We start from the raw sequence: 22039 nt of genomic DNA on the forward strand, positions 1-22039 counted from the left end.
CTATATATTAATTAGATTGAGAACACTTCTTTCAGTATTGATAATACTATCAAAATATGTTGTCAAGAAAATAATTAACAGAAATCTGTCAGAATCACAGAAACATAGAATAGTTTGGGTTGGAAGGGACAATAAAGATTATCTGGTTCCAACCCCATCACCATTGACAGGGATGTCACCCACTAGATTATGTGGCCCCACCCAGTCTGGCCTTAAACACTATCAAGGATGGAGCATCCACAGCTTCTCTGGGCAGCCTGTTCCAGTACCTCACCACCCTTTCAGTAAAGAATTGCTTCCCAACATCTAATCTAAATCTCTTCTCTTTTAAAGTGTTCCCCCTTGTCCTACCATTATCTGCCCATGTAAAAAGTCTCCCTTTTTTTTTTTTTTTATAAGCCTCCTTTAAGTACTGAAAGTCTGCAGTGAGGTCTCCCCAGAGCCCAACAAGAGATTTCAGAGTTACTGAAACACAATTGTCTTTTCCCTCTTCATAATTTAGTTCAGTCTCCCCAGTTGACCTTCTAGTTAGCCCACAGCTGTCAGCACCAAAGAATATTGTGTTACTCACTCAAGACGTGCTGACTCAGCCTTGTGAAGTTCAACTTGAGAATTCAGAAAAAAAAGAAAAAAAAGCAAAAGGCTTGAATGAAACAAGTTTTAATTTCTTCTGCTATGAATTCATTTTCCCAAGTTGGCCAAACGTCATTGTCTCTAAAGAACCAGTCCTTAACACTGAGTTTCATTATTTCTGGATCGTCTCAGCTCCCTTTGCTCTAGCGAGGGAAATACTTCATAATCTACAGTATATACACTTGCAGTGTTCCCCTTTGGAATATGGATCACCGGCATTAATTTGGATCAACAGATAAGACAAGACAATATCTCTAGAATCTTTAATAGTAGATATTCTCAAAAGAATGTTTCCTGAGGCGTAAAACAAATACATGAAGAAAATGAAAGTGACATTGACATAAACAATTGTATCTTACAATAGTAACCTGAGGCAAAACCTAAACATTTACAGAAATAGTTTGAATTCTACTTCAAAGAAAAAGCTGCAGACCTAGCCCATCTATTGTCTGTGAAATGTAGTCTGCTATAAAGTATTAATCACCCAAATTCTGGTCAATGCTAGATGATATTCCCATCCAGATCTCTCCACAATTAAGATGTGATCACAACCCTTTTTTATTTTCTTCTTGTGCTGTTTTATCACTTTTCTCACCAAGGTTGGGAATTACTTTCCTCCTTTAAACACAAGCCAAATTCAATTCAAATGTAATGAGAAACAACATTACAAAATGGATGATTTGGATTTCCATGTTTACTGTTGCTCAGTGACTTCCATATCAAATCTGCAAAGTGTATAAATGAGGATGTTGTTTCTTTCTCCTACCCACTATCTTTGAAAAATTATCCTGAGATCTCCTAACTAAGCTTTCCCATGACTATTATCTACACTATCATCATCAGTACTGATATTCAATCTTTAAAGTTGGAGTTCTGTTTTGTCATCCCTTCCTTTGTTTCTGAGCTAACCACATAACCCTCCAGCTTGCAAAAAAAAGAACTGGAAAAGAATGTATACTTTTAAAAGATCAGTCAATTTTAACCAGGCATCTAAATGTGTACAGCAGTCAAGATCAAGCAGGAGTGGTTGAAAAAGGTTGTGGTGGTGTGGGGGAATTTTGTTTTATTTAAGCAGCCGTAGCCATCCCTCTTATTCTCTCATGTGCACCATCTCCTCAGTGTAAATGTTGCACAGCATTAAGATGTGAACTGAATCAGGAACTGATGCAAGCTTTAAAAAAAACTGAGAAGGATAGTAGATGATGGGAGAAAAATGAAAGGCAGGACAGGGTCTGCTTAAACAAGCAAAACTGCCAGAAAAGATGCTCATTAAAACAGAGTATGACTGATTGGCAGTTTATTAGGGGTTTATGAAGGTGTGAGTTTTTACATATATACCTGTTTTTCTTTTTTAATTCTCACTGTAACTGAGCAAATCACTTTTGAGCTCCTCATTTGCCTAGATTACTAAATTCATTATTAATTTCTCTTAGGTTATTAAATTCCTTAATGTCATGCAGTATTCTTAGTTGGAGAAGTTTTAGAGTGACAGACATGTTTTGGATTTTTTATTAATGAATGAAATTATTAAACTATTTAAGGGATCTTGTTAAAATGCTGAGGGCAACAAGTTGTACAGAAAAAAGGAGACCTTTAATGTCAACATAATGTTTTAAAGTTGAAATCTAATAACTGCTTTGATTGAATATTAAGACTGCAGCGTCTTTGCTTGACAAATCTGTGCTAGCTGATTACTGCTTCACTAAGGAGAGAGTGTGTTATTAAAAATTCAATTAAAACAAAACAAAACAACAGATTTTTATCTTTTAGAAATGCCTTGCAAGGGTGGAGAGAGAAGTACTGAGAAATAATTAAAGAGAATGAAGGAAAACCACCAAACAGAGAGGAGACCAGAGTTGAAAATGTGGTAGAAGAGAAAGTGGGTAATAACAAGGGTAGAAACAGCACTAAAATATCTATAAAGGAATCTTTTGCAATTAAAAGTGCATGCAATAATTGCATCTGTAATATAAACTACTACAGTCTAAACTAAAACATCTAAATATTTTGTAGATACAGAGGCAAATGCTTTAGAATTCTCTTTCTGTTCCTCCCAAATGTAGTCAGCGGTCTGTCTTGACATTTCATGGCAGAGATGGCCAACCTAATGATGCTGCAAAGAGTTGGAAAATTAATTTCCTGAGGGAAATTCAAACTACTTTCTGTGTAGATTGATGTTTGTGTGTGGTTCATTCATGACACTAGAGAACTAGGTGTGGATCTCCAGAAGGTATCACGCAAAAAAGAACAAATTTTGTTGCAAGGTGTGTTGTGGAGAGATCAATACAAGTCTTTCTTGAATGCCCTTCATTAATGATAGGTCTTCTAAATTCTCTGTGATTTCTAATTCTGATGTAATATTTTGCTTTTCTGTTCTGTATTAGGAAAATGCTGTACAAGATGTGAATTTTATCCTGATTTATCATGAATAGATGTTTCTTAAGATCTTTATTCATCCTGCTTTTTTTCTAAAACAAAAGATCTGGGAAGACTATCTAAGAATCACCTCTACTGAGGACTGAAAAAGAGGAAGAACTTATATATATGTGAGACAACAAAATGATATCATGAATTGGGCTAAAATTGCTAGCAATCCTTTTGTTTTATCAGCAAAGACTATAGCAGTCATGAGATCTTCCACAGGCTTTCTCTAACTCTAAATTCAACAGTTAAATGTCATTTCATGAAACAATGGGAAACTCATACTGAGTCTATATCTAAACCCAGATTTAAACTGAAAATTACATTAGGGAGAATCACAGAATCACACAGAATATGCCGAGTTGGAAGGGACCCACAAGGATCATCGAGTCCAACTCCTGCACAGACCATCCCCAAGAGTCACGCCATGCACCCGAGAGTATCATTCAAATGCTTCTTGAACTCTGCCAGACTGCGACCACTCCCCTGGGGAGCCTGTTCCAGTGCCCAGCCACCCTCTGGGGGAAGAACCTTTTTCTGATATTCAACCTAAACCTCCCCTGGCACAACTTCGGGCCATTCCCTCGGGTCCTGTCACTGGTAACCACAGAGAAGGGATCAGTGCCTGTCCCTCCTCTTCCCCTCATGAGGAAGTCGTAGACTGTGATGAGGGCTCCCCTCAGTCTCCTCTTCTGCAGGATGAAGAGACTAAGTGACCTCAGCCACTCTTCACACGGCTTCCTCTCAAGGTCCTTCACCATCTTCATTGCCCTCCTTTGGATGCTCTCTAATAGCTCGGTATCTTTCCTGTATTGTGGTGCTCAAAACTGCACAAAATATTCCAGGTGAGGCCACACCAGTGCAGAGCAGAGCGGGACAATCGCCTCCCTCGGCTGGCTGGTGATGCTTTGCCTGATGCCCCCAGGACACGGTTGGCCCTCCTGGCTGCCAGGGCACTGCTGACTCTTATTCAGCTTGCTGTTGACCAGGACCCCCAGGTCCCTTTCCGTGGCACTGCTTTTCAGCATCTCATTCCCCAGTCTGTACAAACATCCAGGGTTGCCCCATCTCAGATGCAGAATTGGGCACTTTCCCTTGTTGAACTTCATATGGTTGGTGATTGCCCCAGTCCTCTAATTTATCGAGGTCTGTCTGCAGGGTCTCCCTTCCTCTGAGGGAATAAACAGCTCCTCCTAGTTTTGTATCATCTGCAGACTTGCTTAGTATCCCTTCCAGTCCTGCATCCAAGTCATTTATGAAGATGTTGAAGAGCACTGTGCCCAAGATGCAGCCCTGTGGAACCCCACTAGTGACAGGTCACCAGTCTGATGTTACCCCATTCACTATTACCCTCTGTGCTTCACCCGTGAGCCAATTGCTCACTCACCACATGATGTGTTTATCCAACTGTTTTGGACATTTTGTCCAGAAGGATATGGTGAAAGACAGTAAGGAAAGCTTTGCTGAAATCCAAAAAGATTACATCAGCTGGCTTCCCTTGATCAACCAGGTGGATTACCTTATCATAGAAGGAAATCAGTTTAGATAAGCAGGGCTTTCCATGCTGGCTGTGACCAATGACTGCTTTGTCTTTCAGGTGTTTTTCAATACCTCTCAGAATAATCTTCTTCATAACTTTACACAGTACTGTATTTAGACTGACAAGCCTGTAGTTTCCAGGATCCTCCTTCTTGCTCTTGAAAATTGGGACAACATTTGCCAGCTTCCAATCAGCTGGGACTTCTCCATATTCCCAAGACTGCTCAAAAATCGAGAGATTTTGCAATGACATCAGCTATCTATAGAAGCAATAAGTATCAGTCTCCATCAGTAGCATCATCTTCCCTGTTTCTGTTTATAAAAATACTTTGTAGTAGCTTGAGAGATCTTCATGAACTCTCTGTGATAATCAAATTTGACGTTAAATTGCTACATGAAGAGTGTGTATCAGCATTATCTGTGCGAGTGCCTATTAAGCGTTGAATATTATTAGTGCTTGATTTAGTAGTGCTACCTCTGGAGTTTTTCATTTGTGCCAATAAACCAGACTTATTTAGAGCTGTTGGCTCTGTCCGCCATTTCTTTGTTAAATGTTTAAAACTTGTAAGTGTTGTGACCCTTTTGGCAATGCAAGTAATCCTGATTCCAGCAATTTACCCTTGTCGCTTTGCTTTAAACTCCATTACCGTCCACTAAAATTCTCCACAAAGTGGCTTGGAGACAATTTAGCAAATAACACGTTGGAGATAGAGGAATTTTGTCCATTATGTCACAATTAATTACTTATTGGGATTTTTGTTTTGTGTTGCAGAAGTGTGACTTGGCCCAGCAGAGCATTGTTCATATTGTTCAGAGTCCACAGAAGAACGGTCAGAACAAGGAGGGGACAGAAAATAACTGTGTTGGAGGTATTCTAAAAGCCTTGGAAAGAGAACCTGAAAGCCTAACTCGCGTAGATCTCAGTACCAGCATCCTTCCATCACTATCTGAAGGTTTGGCTGTTATTCTGGATCCTGGAAAAAGCAGTGTTTCTCTTCCCTCTGAAAAATTAGGTAATTCAGTGATTTAGTATGTTTCAATTTACATATATAAATATTTGTCTACTTCTTTTTAAGGGTGAACAGTTCTAGTTCTACACCAAGGGAAAAAAAAAACACAATATGTGGTTTCTTTTAGTTATTAAACAAAAATACTACAATATTAAGAGGTGATAAGAATCCAATTTTGCTTTGTGTATAAAACGAGTGATTTTTTATGTTGCTCCTGTCTCTAGCTTGTATTATGCTAATATTTTTACAAATTATTATAAGCTGGCAAAAACCCCAGACGTCTATGAGTAGGTAAAAAGTAGTCTCTGTAAAATTTCTATTACAGAAGTTTCCTTAACTAGAATGTTGGGCAGTTTATGTGTTGCAAATGTGTTTAATTCCCAATCTGTTGTGATGTTTTCATAATCATACATTTTGTAAAAATATTTACAATAGATTTACTATTTATTAAAACATGGCTGGCACAACACATGATGATGAATCATATTATGGATTTTAGTACCTCTTCATCCAACAAATGATTGCTGAAAATATCTTTATCATGAAAAATAATCTGAGGCACAAGTTAAGTTATTGCAGAATGTGTTCATGAGAGAGAAGCTTAAGTCAGAAGCACATATAAGAATCCCTTAGCAATTACATGAATCTCCTCAGAGAAACCCCCTCCTCACCCAGTCTAGATAACCCTTACTGACAAATGCGTTATCCCCAGTGAAGATACAACATTCTGTGCAATACCAGATTCTGTTGTGATTTATCATAATAGTCCATCAGAAATGTCGTTTTATGAAGAACAGTACAGAAATACCCTTTTGACACAATAAAGAAGGTAATACTAAACACATAGATTGAGATTATAGAAGATGAGTTTTGAATACAACCTCTATATCTAACCAGGTATCTGACCTGACCACAGAAATCATTGTGCTTAACAAAAATGGCTACTAAAACTGTTAAAATAACTTCCAGAGAATTTATTAAGTAACTCATGCAGAAAATACACAATCCATGGGAGGGTCACAGATGTATTCCACAACTGACTTGGTCAACCTCTCACTGCCAACTCATGATGAATGAGTGCAGTTTAGGAGCAAATTAGTACCCAGCTTAATGATCCACATCTCCCAATCTGAATGAGTAATGAGATAAGAGGGGTGCATGCTCATTTAAATCCGGTAAACTAGGGACAGGGCTTCAGACTGGGCTTACTCTCAGAAGCAAGGCAAAAATGCAAGCTTTTAAATGTTACCACATATTTATTTTTTCAGCCCTCTACATGATATGTACAGGGCTTTAATAGCTGTGCTTGACTCTACAAAATAGTTTATGCATGTGTATAGACTTTCAAAATTTTTCATGTGACATGTTTGTCCACAGACTGCACAGACTACCTGTGAAGCCAGGTACAAACTGATTGGTGCCTTCTACTGATTGGTGTGTTGCAGCAAATATTTTCATGGCAGAATGAAAGCTGAGGAAAAAATATATTGATAATATAGGTGGACTAATTTTATCTGGGATTAGGTTATAAATTATTTTTATAATAAGAAAAAGAAAAGAGCCACTCTACCAATAATTCTGTCTGGAAGGATGTTAATAATAAGTACTTTTTAAAGGCCTATTATCTTCTTTCCTTGTTTAAATTCACACTGTGGAAACTTGTCCTTTTCAGCTCTACTGCTTTTGTTCAACGTGGGGGACTTTAATGTCGGGTTTTTTTATTATTATGGGTTTGATGGGGGTTAATCTGTAGATATGTTGTCACTTAATTCCCTAAGTTAAGGAACAGTCTGGGTTAAAAATCATCCAGCAAGAAAAAGAAAGAAAGAAAAGAGAGAAAGAAAGAAAGAAAAGAGAGGAAGAAAGAAAGAAAGAAAAGAGAGAAAGAAAGAAAGAAAAGAGAGAAAGAAAGAAAGAAAAGAGAGAAAGAAAGAAAGGAGAGAAAGAAAGAAAGAAAGACAGAAAGGAAGAAAAGAAAGAAAGAAAATTATTCCAGATATCATTTTTCCAATACACCTTACTATGTAGTGAGGATTTCCTTTGACACAGCTGAAATGACTAATAGTAGTGGGAATGAGTGGCTGAAGAAGGCAAGTACCATCACTGATGGTTAAAATTATACTTATCAAGCTGTTGTCTTAGGAGGTGGATGGTTGTGGTGAACAGTCTACAGTAGCAAACTATACAGCTGAACCAAGTATAATCTTTTTTCTTCTATGTGTGAGAGATACTACCTGATGAGTAGTTAGCAAGTTTAAATGTACAATTTAGAGGCCAAGGATTTATTAATTATTAACTTCTTATTGTTTAGTCTAACATGCTACACAGCTATTCTGTAACTGTAGCAGTAAATACTGAGACTTCATGTCTCCTGAAGCCTAAGTTATTTCTGCTCGTTACCACAAGATACTGAGCCAGTGTTCCTGCCCTGCTTTTGTTTTATTTGCCCTCCTTTGAATTCTGTGGAAAAAGGTTCGTGGTAATTTTTGCATCAGAAAAGCTTCTCCCAGAAGCTTTTGCAGCATTTGGCTGCAAAAACAGTATTTTTGAAGTATTTACATGAATGCTTGGAGGTCAAAATGTAAAATTTTTCCAGACATATTAGGAGAGAGGCAATTCTTGTTATGTTGTACTGCTCTTACAGAAGCAATACACTTAAGTATTATGAACTGCTGCACTTGATGAGACGAAAGCCCTTACAGCCTGGCATCGTGTCTCCTTGAATGGGTTTTATTTACTCCTTGCAGAAGAGCATAACAGAGCATCCTCCTCTCAGCTCACCCCCACTCTAATGTGAGTAATGACATCAACTCTTGACTGGTCTGGTGAAGCATCTTTCTTGCTTTGTGTTTATAGAGTACACTGTCTGTTCCTCTATGAGAAATTCAGAAGTTTGAAAGTCATGAACATTTTTGAAAAAAATACAAAAATGTATCCAAATAATCTCTGCATCAAAGATTTCCACGTTTCCTCTTTCTGCAAAGTAAGGTAACAAAAATGCCTTTTTCTGTTTTTTTTTTTCCTCTTTTTTTCTGAAAACATTACATGATTTCTAATGCACATGTGAAAAAAGCTCAGGTGACCTCCTCCTAGTTTATTTCTGTCCAATGTCTGGGACAAAGTGTTTTGATAAACAAGATGTAAGCAAATAAACTATGTTCCATAATGGTTGCATATCAGTAGATACGTATATAGGATGAAGAGATAATGATTGGACTCGATCTTAGAGGTGTTTTCCAACCTTAAAAATTCTTTGATTCTCTGATTTTTACCTGAGAAACACTGAATCTGAAAAACATAAGGATTTGTATGGCTCATCAGCTGAATATGAGAATGCATCATGATACCAGGTCCAAGAGAACTAATACGATTTTTGGAAGTATGAACAGAAAACAGTGGAGTGGAGAAAATGTTTTTTTCTCTGCTTTTGACACTTGCATAACGAAAACTAAAATAGCACACTGTTTTGATGTCAAAACTGTTAAAAGATTCACAAGAACAGTCATGAGAATCCTACGAAGTGCAGGTCATGATTGGTTTATATTTGTTGGTATAATCTTGTGGCATTTACGGGAGTGGAAATTTGGTAACATGGGAGTCTTAGATCTTACCAGCTGTTTAAGGATTTAAGCTTTCATTGCTTGGAAAGTGCAAACCACCAAATATAAATACCACACATAGATTTTAACTTGCCAGGAAAATAACCACCAATGCAAGTTATCCTGGCTTGTAAGAATTCACCCTATTTACTATCAAAAAGTAAATATGGAACATTTTTTCTGAAACACATGTCCAGCAACAAAGATTGGACTTCAGCCTAGTATGGATGGTGCTAGGCAGGAGGTCAGACTGCAGAATCTCATTGCTTCCCTTTCTAAATATATTTATCAGCTACTGATGTCAGGCAAATTTGTAGTATCGAAAAAATTAAAATAGTTTGACAACATCTGTTTTCTGTATGATATTCAGCTTGTTACTTATTTAATTTTTAATTTAATCCATTATCATCTAGTTTATTATTTTGTCTGAATCAGTTGGATTTGGTCATCATTACTTAGGTTTTTTTCTTTACAACTTTTAAATAAATGCTCGTCTCACCAGTTCCAAAGAAAATCCTAATGTTCTTTAGCTAACCCTTTACAAATGCTTGCATGCAAGGCACCTCTATTTCCTTATCTCTCCATGTTCCTCTTTTCATGTAAGAGTAAATAAAGTACTGGTATATACTGACTTAGGTGTGCCAAGATGTACACTCAAGAAAAAAGAGGGATTGATTGTTTTCCATTTAGTTAGGAAATGCTTTCTCAAAACTTAATATTTGTTCAAACTTCTTATCTTTACAAATAACACAAATATGAGATAAAGAAGGTGAAACTGTCATTGCCAGAGACAGTCTTGTCAGTGATGCAGAAAGTGTGAACTCGTTCTCATTCTGAGTAAGAGTTTGGTATAAGAGACATTTAGAAGGGAAAAAAACATTTAGAAGGCAAAGCCACAATTTAGGATTTGGGCAATCAAAACTGTGCATATTTTTGAGAGAAGCTCTGATGAATTAAAAAAAAAGTATCAATTTAGGCAGGGAAATTGCTGACACTACAAATAGTTTTTCAATAGTATTCTGAAGACTGTGTGTTAAAAAATCCTGTGCTCTGTAATTGATATTACATTTTATTATTATTCTTTTACTCAAAAAGCCTAAAAGAATAAGAATTTTTGTGTCAGATCTGTTTGAAGTAAATGAGTATTCTAAACTCCTGAAATATTGTAAAATTACTTACAGCTTTATAAAGTTTTATAAAGCTTATAATATCAAATTAGTTCCAGATTGGGCAATGGTATGATGTACGTCTCCCTCCCCATTTTGATGTGATGTTAGGCTGAGTGCCACTACCCAGTACAAAGCTGAGTAAAGCTGCAGCAATTTCTTATCCCCTGTTTGAGAAAGCCATCAAAACATGAACACTCATCCATTCAAAATGGACTCCAGTGTGGCAACAACATTTCTGTCGTTACTCAGAAACATGAAGCTCTGTAAGTGTTGAGCAACTGCACCAGACAAAACTGAGACAACAATGAACTTATTTTCCTATGACCTAATGTTGCTTTGTTCTGTGATAAAACCAAATATCTAAGAATTTACTATTTCCTTAGAAAAGAGAAAAAAGATTCTTGAAGTTTCTCTCCTGTAATTTAACTGCAATTTTTCAAAAGAAATTAATCAGTATAAAGATTTTTTCCTTTGGCATCTGTACAAATAATTTGTGGGTTAATTATAACATTAATTAATTAAATCTACTTTAGGTCCACAGTATTGTAAATCAGTATTTTGAGGAAGGAAAATCAGTATTCTGTACAATTTACATTCAGTAATTAGGTCCTTTTTCCCAGAGATATGAAAATTTTGTTCTAAAAACAAATTATTAGAGTACTTACACTGACCTTTGTTAATTTTTTTAAAATATTAATACACCATTTCCTGGTGGTTACATGATTCTTATGATAGTTCTTTCTTACAGACATCCATTTGAATAACATTTATATTGCTGTACAAGAAAAAGTAGTAAATTATTTAATATGCAACCAATGTATTCTTTCTGTAGACATATTCAAGTAACTAGTTAGGTTACTATGTATTTTTGGATTTGATGCCCAGACAGTTTACTATTGTATTAGGATTAAACCACTTTTAATGCAAATGAAAGTGCATTATGCAACACATTGTGATTTAGCCTATATTTAATTTAGATCTTTTATAATACATGATGTTACAAACTTTTAAATATTAAGTGCAATACTAGTTTGAGGATCAATCTACATCCAGAAAAGGGTATGAATACTTTTTTAGAAATGCAGAATAAAGTACCAGCTCAGAAATAACATAGTAGTCCTGATTTTGGTAAATAATTTCCAGGAAGAAAGGCTGTATTTGTCTTCATTATACACTGTAAATTTACTGTCTGTACAATTCTGGTTTAAACTTCAAGACAAAACTTTACAAAATTTCTGCATTGACAGCATGTGTCAGTGGTTAGTTCCTGCTCATTGTTAATGGCTATCACTGTGCAATCATTACATACACAAAACTATTAGACTTTAACTGTTAGACATTTTGTCTTAAATTGGCTGTTAGTGTACCGTACCGCAGAGCTGATGCCATTTTCATTGCACTGGTGTTGTAGTCACAGAAGTTCAACTAATCATGACTGAGAGCTCTTTGAAAAGAAACTGGAACTAAAGCAGGCTTGTCTTCCTTCCTCTCCATTTTTCATTTCTTATTTGATATTTTTATATTACTTGTCCCTGTCCTGAATGGGAATCTTCTCTGTGCTCCTCGCTGCTTTAGTTGGTTTTGTTTTGTCAGCCACTGTTTATGGGTATTCCATACTTGGAAGATGTTCTCCCAATTTGCAGTCCCTCATGCTTGCATTGTTTTGGTTTGTATTGTTTTGTTTTGTTTTACAACCTTTTGTCACTTGACTGCCTCTTGAGACAAAGATGTGTGCAACTACACGCATTGTTGTCCCTTTGGTGGTCATGTTGCTCACATATTTAATGCAAAATGCAAACACGTTGTGTCTGACTAGATCATCACAGTGTTATAACATGTTTTTCAGAAGTAACCATCTTTTAAGTATGTGCATCTGAGATCTAAAAACCCATGTGTATATTAAGAGAAGAGTATGACAATAACACTTTTATATGGTACAGTAACATTGAATTTAATTTTAAATCAATCTCACTAAATATTTCCTATGCGTTGAATGAGAACTTTTCTAAAATTTTAAGAGTTTCCAAGTTGTTTGCTAAATGTTGTATGGCAGAAGTCATTGAACTGTGATCCATGTTTGAAGGTGAGATCCAGATAGGTGCTTATGATGATCCATTGAGATAATGGTTGCAGTTCTCTAGCTCCACTTCTTTTCAACTGTTAAAATATATTGCAATCATAGAATCATGGAATTGTTTAGGTTAGAAACGACATTAAGGTCATTGAGTCCAACCATTAACCCAGCACTGCCAACGCCACCATGAAACCATGTCCCCAAATGCCACTTCTGAACATCTTTTAAATACCTCTAGTCAACCCCTTACCTGGGCAGCCTGTTAATGTCAATATTTGTTACATTATCCCCTTGATTAGTTGCTGTAGGTTCTTGAATTATGGGAAGGAATGCCCCTAAAACAATGCTTCCTTTTAAATGTTATTCATAATATAGTAATGTTTCTGAAGCACAGGAAAAAAAGAGGTTTTGTGGTTAAAAATCACATCTCAGCCACAAAAGAATTATTATGCAGGATCTATGCAGGATTATGCAACTGTCTATCTAAGTCTAGTTCTCTTCTTTTAGTACCTGCCTGTTTTGTATCCAGTACTTCAAAAGAAGAAAAACATTCTTATTTTATGAAGTTTTATTTAGAGACACATATTCCTCTTTTCAGGTAATCACCCCTGTACCCCTGTCTGATTATCCTTCATGTCTGTTGTCTGGGCAAGTTGACAAGAATGATAATGGTATTTTCTAATCTGACCTTCATTGGAAAACCACTTCCTAAACAATCTCCAGTGTCAATTCAAGGGTTAATTAGAAAACAGAGGATAAGTTTTCAGCTCAGCAATTAACTATTGCTAATTCTGTCAACATTTCTCTTGTTGTGTCAACATTTCTTTTGAAATAGTTAAACTTAAGAAAGTTATTCTGCTTTTTCTTCTTCTAGTAGGGTTATGAAAATTCATCATTACAAAGTCCTTGGAAGTTTGCTCTTTGACAATTCTGTCAATTGTATCTTCTGTTAGGGTTATTAACCCTTGACAATTCACTGCTGCAAGACTTTCACATTCTATATATAAAAATTGATATCTCCTCTTCACCTTCCAGCAACAGCAAAAAGTGATTTCATAAGACATTAGCATAATGGAACCTTTTCTATAAAATGATAAATTGAACCCATTTCAGAAAACAGAACACACACTTGATAATTTATTGCAGCCAGTGCCATGCTGGAGACCTCATTCGTATCATACGCTTTTAACACTGATGAGAATGCTGCCATTTGCTCACATCTTGCATGTCTGTGAAATTCATTTGAGAGGAAAAACGTAAAAAATGTTCTTTTCTAATGATGCTAAAGCACTTCCAGGAATGCTCTTCTTTACGTGACATAATTATCTGTCATGAACGACTCTAATTACTTCATTGTTTTTAAAGGCCCTTTCATGTTAATTAAAGAAAGTAGCATTTGCTAACTCTCATGTGTCAAGGGATGGGGTGGAACAGTTTTGTTCCTGCACTGTATTTTGATTGTTTATGGGTGATGACAGGGATGGATGTTCTTTTGCAAACACATGGCTCGCACCTTTATGCCACCAGCTGGAGATGACATTTGCAGGTGGAAAATGTTCTGTATTGATTAAACAAAACTATATATGTTTTCAAAAATAATTGTATGCCTTAGCATTGTTTCCAGGCAGATCTGCTCCATGATGCTGCCAGGCACAGAGGTGAGACTGAGTGGCCTGTAGTTCCCTGGGCCTGTCCTTTTCCCTTTTCCAGTCAGTGCAAACTTCACTGGACTGCCACAACTTCTCAAATATGATGGAACTTCATCTGACAATTCCTTCAGGACACACAGAATACATCTCATCAGGTCCCATGGACTTGTGAGCTTTCTGTTCCTTAGATGTTCTTGAACCTGATTTGCTTCTGCAGTGGGTGATTCTTCATTCTACCTGTCCCTGCCTTTGCCTTCTGCGACCTGGATGGTGTGGCTGGAGCACTTCCTGATGAAAACTGAGGCAAAAAGTTTTTTAGTACCTCAGATTTCTCTGTGTCCTGGTTAACCAGGTCTCCAGTTTCTTTCTTGAGAGGACCTACATTTTCCCTAGTCTTCCTTTTATCACTGGCCTACCTATAAAAACTTTTCTTGTTGCCTTTAGTGTTCCTGAACGGATTTAATTCTGTCAAAGCTTTAGCTTTCCCAACCTGATCCCTGGCTGCTCGGACAATCTCTGTTTATTCCTCCAAGGCTACCTCTCCTTGCTTCCACCCTTTGTAGGCTTCCTTTTGTAGGCTCCTTGTTTGTCCATGCAGGCCTGGTGTTTTTGCCTGACTTCCTCTGTGTTGGGATTCATTGCTCCTAATCTTGGAAGAGGTGAGCATTGAATATTAAGTAGCCTTGGGCCCCTCTTTCCTCCAGGCTTTATGTCGTGGTATTCTAAGAAGAATGCCTAAAGTTCATTAAAAAAACAGTGGTTGCTGCTACTGTGCAGCTTAGTGCTTGCACTACATAGTCTCTGTTATGAGCTCTTACCACTCAAAATGACACGAAGCATAGTCTTCACTAAAGTCATGTGCTCAAGATTCATTAGTGTTGTTGGGAGTTCTGTGCACACAGCAAGGACATGGGGAAAACAGACCTATTAAAAAGGCTTGATCTACAGAAAGTAATTACATGGAACAGTTGATACTAGAAGATAAAAAATGGCCAACAAAACACACCTGGCTCTCTATAAAGACAAATAGCTTCAATGGGACTAAAAATTCTCTGAAAGAAAAAGATCATTGCATTTGGCAGGGGAAGACAGATTCTCTGGTGTGTTTTTCTTTCCTTTTTTTTTTTTTAAAGAACAGAATGGTTGTGGTTGGAAAATGGACAGTTAATTCAGAGGTTCTAATTCATATTCACAGAAAAGCAGAATTAAAATCAGTGCATGATCCTGCATTGCTGTGCCAAAAGGTTTTAGAATTTTACCATCACCTTTGTTTCAGTGAAGGTTTCACATTTTCACTGCTACCTGGGTGATCATTGTTCGAGATGCCAAGGTAGTGGCCTTTGTGTCCATTCAGGCTTCTCTTCAGAGACTGCCAGCTAGGATTTCAATTGTTTTTATTCATCCTGTATGCCTCTGTTTTTTTATCTTTTTTTTTTGTTTGTTTCTTTCTTTCTTTTAGAGAATATCTAAACATAGAAATTGAGATTCTATATCAGCCTTACATGGATTTCCAAAAATCCTTCAGTGCAGGGGTTTTTTTTCTCCTGCACTGTGGTACCTTACGTTGAACCTTTTGCTTAAACCTTGTTCATCCTTATGTATTCGTCATGAAACAACAGTACTACTGGGCCTATATTATGCCCAGCAACTAAGATTTTATCCAGTTGGAACAGAATAAAAGAGACATGTTTTGCAACAATTATCATTGTAATTATTAATATTTTGTTCAAGTTTCTGGAATGTTGATATTCTATGGGATCTACTGGCACTGGACAGAAAGTTTAACTTAGGTAGGATTACAGCATTTTTGATCAAAAGAAGATGAGTTAAGAAAATATCTTCCTTGATCTGCCTTTCACTTATGAGACAGAATGCTACAGTGACCTGCAAGTGAAACTGTCTGGAATATTTGTGAGCTGGATTACGTGTGCTGTGGCCCCATTTTTTAGCACAGCTACTGTGTCAGAATCAAAGTTTTCTTAGTAAGGTACCCAGGATCTGGAAGTCCCTGTTTAATCATTAACCTTTAAGATTCAAAACTAACCTTTTCAAATGCTAGTTCAAAAAAAGATTTAATCTTTGTATTCACTGATACGCCTGAAACTGTATCTTACAAGCCTATCCATACTGTTGACATCTCTCTGGGTATTCAGTCTTAGGTCTTTGACCTTGAGAAGATGTCAGATTCCCTGAATATATATTATATTTTCAGTTATATATTATTAATATATTAGCAGTTATGATCAACTGCTGCTATAACTGGTTTTTGCAGATGAATGCTCCAAATTTAGCTTTGACAGTCTATCTACCTGTAACAATATCTGCATTTTTGGAGTGCAGTATCTGCAACTAAATTTCCACCTAAAATTCAAGGTCATATGGTAGATATATATCTGTTTATATATATGTGTATATATATATATGGGTGTGTTCAACTTTAACTAGCCTCTCATACAGCAAAATAAAGATTGAAATATCAAAAGTGACAGCTGCATCCCCAAGCAAAGTGCCCCGGGGATCCCTGAAAGCCAACATATTTGTTGAGCACCAACATGCGCTTTCCAAGCTTCCATCATGCCATACTTGTGCAACAGTTTGTTCTGTGGGTCTTGACATTTACCTGTCAAAAGACAAGAACAGAGAAGAAGAAAGGAACTTATGGATATGGAGATAGGATCTTAAGTTGAGCTTGATTTTCAGCTTCATGCAACACTGCAAAACTTGTCAAGGATTTTATTATAAGCCTCGGTATTCTGGCTTTTGTTGTTAGGTGACTTTATTTTATTTCTTTTTTGCTGTGAAGGTGGTTTAACTAAAATTATAAAAAGACTTTAAAAGTTCACTTGAGCAACCAAAGTACTGGTAGCCGCAGTTCCTCCTTTTGTTCACCACAGTTTTTTCTGACTTAAAGGTATATCACTCAGCAAGTGAGCTTTTATCTACTGCAACTCTTTCCAGCCTCCACTAATTATTTTTTAAAGTAGCTGAATCAAACTTCAGTAATGTTTTAAACAAAGTCCTGGAGATATGGCAAGGTGAAAGTTTTGATTAACATTATCAGGGACTTTCCCCAAGCAGATTTTATTTCTCTTAAAAAGAATGTTGTGTTCATGCAAATAATAATGAAATAAACAGCAAAATCCCCTCTGTCTTCACCTGTGTAAGGTTGAGATCTGAATTAATGATTTGATGCTGTTTAATGATTATGGATGTTGTACTTTTATCCTTCTTCTTACCTAATCTGTGGTAAATAGTTAAATAGGTAAATATGTCTTATAGGTAAATATGTGGTAAATAGTAATCTGTGGTAAATAGTAATATGTGGTAAATAGTAATCTGTGGTAGTAATATGTGGTAAATATGTGGTAAATATGTGGTAGTAATATGTGGTAGTAATATGTGGTAAATAGTAATCTGTGGTAAATAGTTAAATAGGTAAATATGTCTTATAGGTAAATATGTCTTATAGGTAAATATGTCTCATAGGTAAATATGTCTTATCCTCGTTTCCAAACCCCAGAACATAGTTCACAATGATTTTCAACTTGTTAGGAACACAGTGATGGCTGTAGCTGAGCTCATATTTGTCTCATCTTGAGCAATATCTTTATAACTTTAACCATTCTGAAATATTTAGGATGGAGATGCAAAAAATTCTGTTTCAAAGAAATATTACCTGTCTTCCACATGTTGTCTCCTAGTCTGTAAGAGAAATTTTTCAAGTACACTAAATATAGCAGTATAAATGTGAACAAACACATTTTATATCTTCCATCCAGGCACAAAGATCTATATTTGTCCAGCAATATGTAGTGAAATAAAACATCTTCATTAAATATTACCATATCCAACAATAAGTATCATTTTGCTATTTCTCCTTAATCTCCCATATTGCATTTTACTACCCCTGTTCTCCTTTAGTCGCCCCAAAGTCTCTTTCTCTGGCTAAATGACACATAAATATACTCTAAATATGGCAGAACTGCAGGGTTGATTACCTCCTGCACAGATACATAGTAGAACAGGAATCTAAGTACTGGAGATGTAGATATGATATCTTGATTGTTTCCTAGACTATTATAATCCTTTATGAGAATCAACTAGAAATCAAACAGTTACTGATGAAGGAAGTAGGGAGGCATCAAGATGAAAACTTGTCTCTAGAATCTGCATTAATGTCTTTTATTTTGTAGAGTAACTTGGGAATTCATCAGAAGAAAGGAGAACCTCCTCAGCACAAATGTCAAAAGTACTGTATGGAAAGCAAAAAGAAAAAAAAAAAAAGACTTTCTTAAATCCATGTGAAATGGGAGAAAGGGAACAGGCTTTTGTAGAGATTAAGTACATCTCAAATAGAATGTGCAAAACAGTCTTTAAGCATTTATGTTTAACTTCAACAAAACGATTTTCCAAAATCAATTTGCTTAATTGATTGGTGTGGCAGCCCAGGGACCAACTGAGAGTTAAGATGACAGTGGCTGGTTCAGTGTCACACTAACCCATAGTAAGGTAACAAGCAGTGGCTAAAGCTCTGTGCTGTATGTAGAAGGGTGAGGAGTGGGGTCTCAACAGGTTGTGTGGTAGGAATGCTAATATGGGGCAGAGAGTGGTTTTCTAAACTGACAGGTTGAAGAGTGATAGTAGGACTGAGCTTAAATTAATTTTGAGCAGGGAATCACTATGCACTGTAGTGTCTAAAATGCAATGAACATTTAATTCTGCTATCGCATTTAAAGATACTGTACATATAGCATAAAAAAATCTAATAATTGATGAATCAGAGAACATACTGATTAATGAATAGTATGTATATTGATAATATCTCCTACTGAGAAAGTTTACAGGGCCTACATATTACTGCATTCTCACTTGGTCATAGGTTTGCAGGGAAAAAAGGGTAATTAAGAGTTATAGTGACAGATATCTACTTATAGTCTTAGAAACTTCATCTTGAGTTATTCTAAGTATTTAAATATTATCTTAATTCATTCTGATAGAGAAGCCATTTAATTCCTTCTGGATAATAAAGTGTTTTCTGTTGTTTATGAATATGATCAAGCCAACAGGTTTTCTGGCTAAAGCCTCCCTGAAGCATCTCCCCAAAGCACAGTGTGGAGCGGTCACGAACTGAAGTTCAAAGTTTTCGTAGGTAGAATTATGTATCTTGGCACAGCAAGGGAGCTCACTAGATGGTAGGTACCATCACCTCACTGTGAGGAATTTTCAGATGTGACGAGACATCTGTAAGAGTTGCAGGGCTAGGATTAGTCTGTATCACTGTTTCAAAGTCTGAGACTATTATTTCCATGCTTCTTATCAAATAACAGACGTAGATGCTCAGCAGACTGTACATGTAAACATGTCAGTGAGGATTACTATGATTCCATTTTCTGCACATTTAACTTTAATGTGATGAATCTTGCTGCCTCTCAGCTAATCTGTGGATGGGGAATTTTGTTAGTGCAGAGCTGGAGGAGCTTTGAGGTTCAAGCTTTGACCTTAAAGTGCAATTGCAAGTACACTCTACTTTTCTCTTTGTCTGTCTTTCCTTCTTTTCTGAAATACTTTGTTCTGCATTCTCCTTCCTCCACAGGAGGAAGTTAGCTCTTTGCATGTGTCAAAATTGGAAACTCTAGTATGTATTGCTTTGAAGAGCTGTTATGTACTGCTCATTGCTTTTAATGGTTTTAATAGCCTGGAAAGCCTGCATGTCTTCTTCCCAAACCCTTTTGCTGAATGGTTTGTAGAGATAAAGAAGCCTCTTGACTTATGTTTATATTTTCAAAACTGTGTTCTAAAAGCAAAAGAGTGTTGCTGCATATCTAACATTTCAGTTTAGAGCATATTTGAACGCAAATGTGAAATTCTAAGTTGACTTTTTTTTCTTAAAATCTGTTCCTACTCTTCTCAACATAGTCCTGGTATTGCATTACATGAAGGTGTTGCAACAACTGTACCATTATGTTGGGACAATACAGAATGGTAAAGTGTCATTTTCACACAATATTTTCTATTTTTCTAGACAAGACTTTAGGATAAAGATTGTCAACTAATATAAGTCTTTTCACTTCTGTAAAAGCAACTAAGGATCTTCCTCAAAATATTAGTTTTACTGAAATAGTAAATTACCCTTGTCATTAATAGCAAGCTTTGGAAACTAAGTAAAAGTACTGGTGCTGGTATTTTCTGTCTGTATAGAAACTGTCATTTCAGCTGAGTTATAGATACATCTTTTCTGAGCCATTTTCTAGGTCCCCATTATTTCTAAGAGAGTAAATTTTCATTAAAATTCTAGTTCTGTGCAAGCTTCAGAGTGAAGAGCCTGACATGCAGGGCATTGAGAATGAGAAGTAGCGTCGTAGATCAATCAAAAAGACAGCTTCTGTGGTACTCTGTTATTGTGCAACATTTTGTTACACACTGAAATAACTGTTAGAATAAAAGCACTGGCAAGTTATTTAGGACATTAATGGACAGTCCTGTTTTCACTAGTCATTTATTTTTCTGCTAGAATGGTGATGTAGTGCTTGTTAAGGAAGTGGAAAAAACATGCAGCGTTAGCTGTAGTTATAAGAGAAGTAGTTACTTGTCATATTTTTCTTTATTTAAATACGCAATGGTTACATACAGTATAATTAAAAAAGAATAGCTTTGTCTTGGAGTGGTCTCCAAACAGACCCTTAAGTAGAGCACTGTATAAACAGAAATATTATTATAACATCTTTGTAGTATGACTTTTACAATAATCTCTAGAACGTCTGAAGATGTCTGGTTTTGTGTGCTCAGACTTAAAATATCGTCTTGCAACTGATGACAGAAATTTTGTGTTTGTCCTTGTATCACTGGTGGAGATCCTTGAAACCAGCGTCTGAAACCTTACTGAGCCTGCAGTACATTCATTAAAGCTGGAAGGATGCAGACAGGATTAGTATGGTGTCCAAACAGGGATGATATGCAAAGAGACAAGTTTTCTTTAACTTCTTTTTGTTTATAATGAATTAATGCTTTTTCTTCTATGTTTACTCATTCAGGCTGGGAACTGTCTTTTGGTCAACAAATCATGAAAACCTTGGCAAACCTTTTATTCAGTTTATCTCTCAATATTGGACATTGTGGTAGAGGAATGGAGTATCTGTTTGGTTATAAGCTCCATTCCTGCTGGGCTTTGCACCCACATTTTAGGGTAAACATCTATCTTGCAATTCCATTCATAGCTTCTAGAGTGTTACTTAAAATCATTTCACAGTAAGCTGTATCTGTAATTAATATTTATACAAGGTGTATCTAAAATACTTTTCCAAATATATTTTTGCCTTTTTTTCTTGGTCAGCAGTTAGCTGACTAGTTTATACTATCCGTCTCAATTTAATGAAAGCTTAAAACGCCTTCTATAATGTGGTTCCTGAATATTTGTCATTCTTTTCACCTGGATTGTGGCCTGTCAATATCTGTGGGTTTTTTGTTCTAAGTGCTGATTAGAGTATTTTCTGAGGCCTTTATGACAATCTGCTGCCCTACATTAATATATATTTATTGTTTTATAAATATAGGTTATGGATCAGTTTTTAAAATTGAAATCTCTGAAAATCTGCATAATAGTTGAAGCTGAAACTCTTTTTAAAAAGTATGCATATCTGAAAGTAGTTTTAAGACAATTTTGAAGAATAGATACAATATTGGGAGAACTCTTTCTTTAAAATCCTTTTTATAGCTTTGTTTTCACAATTTGAATAATGGAATTTATAATGTATAATTAATAAAATTATTTTATTTTTCCAGTAGTTGATAAATGTCACTTGATATATGTTAATATTTTTAAAAGCTTTATGTTAAATTTTAGGCAGATTTATATGAGTGTAAGTGCTTGTCTGTATCTGTATGTGTGTAAGCACAGTATCTTTGCTCAAGTCTACATAGATCTGTTGACCTCTTTCTCTGCTGGTTA

General features: G+C 36.0%; 1 protein-coding gene across 1 annotated transcript in view; it reads left to right on the top strand.

The window, feature by feature from the left end:
- Positions 1–22039, top strand: part of PRKN (parkin RBR E3 ubiquitin protein ligase) — a 710634-nt gene that overhangs the window by 218510 nt on the left and 470085 nt on the right. Inside the window, exon 4 of the mRNA XM_039380803.1 lies at positions 5366–5606. Within this exon, the coding sequence (XP_039236737.1) occupies positions 5366–5606 (241 nt within the window). The remainder of the gene's footprint in view (positions 1–5365; positions 5607–22039) is intronic.

This window comes from Pipra filicauda, unplaced genomic scaffold (assembly GCF_003945595.2).
Source record: "Pipra filicauda isolate LSUMZ 115617 unplaced genomic scaffold, ASM394559v2 scaffold202_size1376763_pilon, whole genome shotgun sequence".
Taxonomy (NCBI): Eukaryota; Metazoa; Chordata; class Aves; order Passeriformes; family Pipridae; genus Pipra; species Pipra filicauda.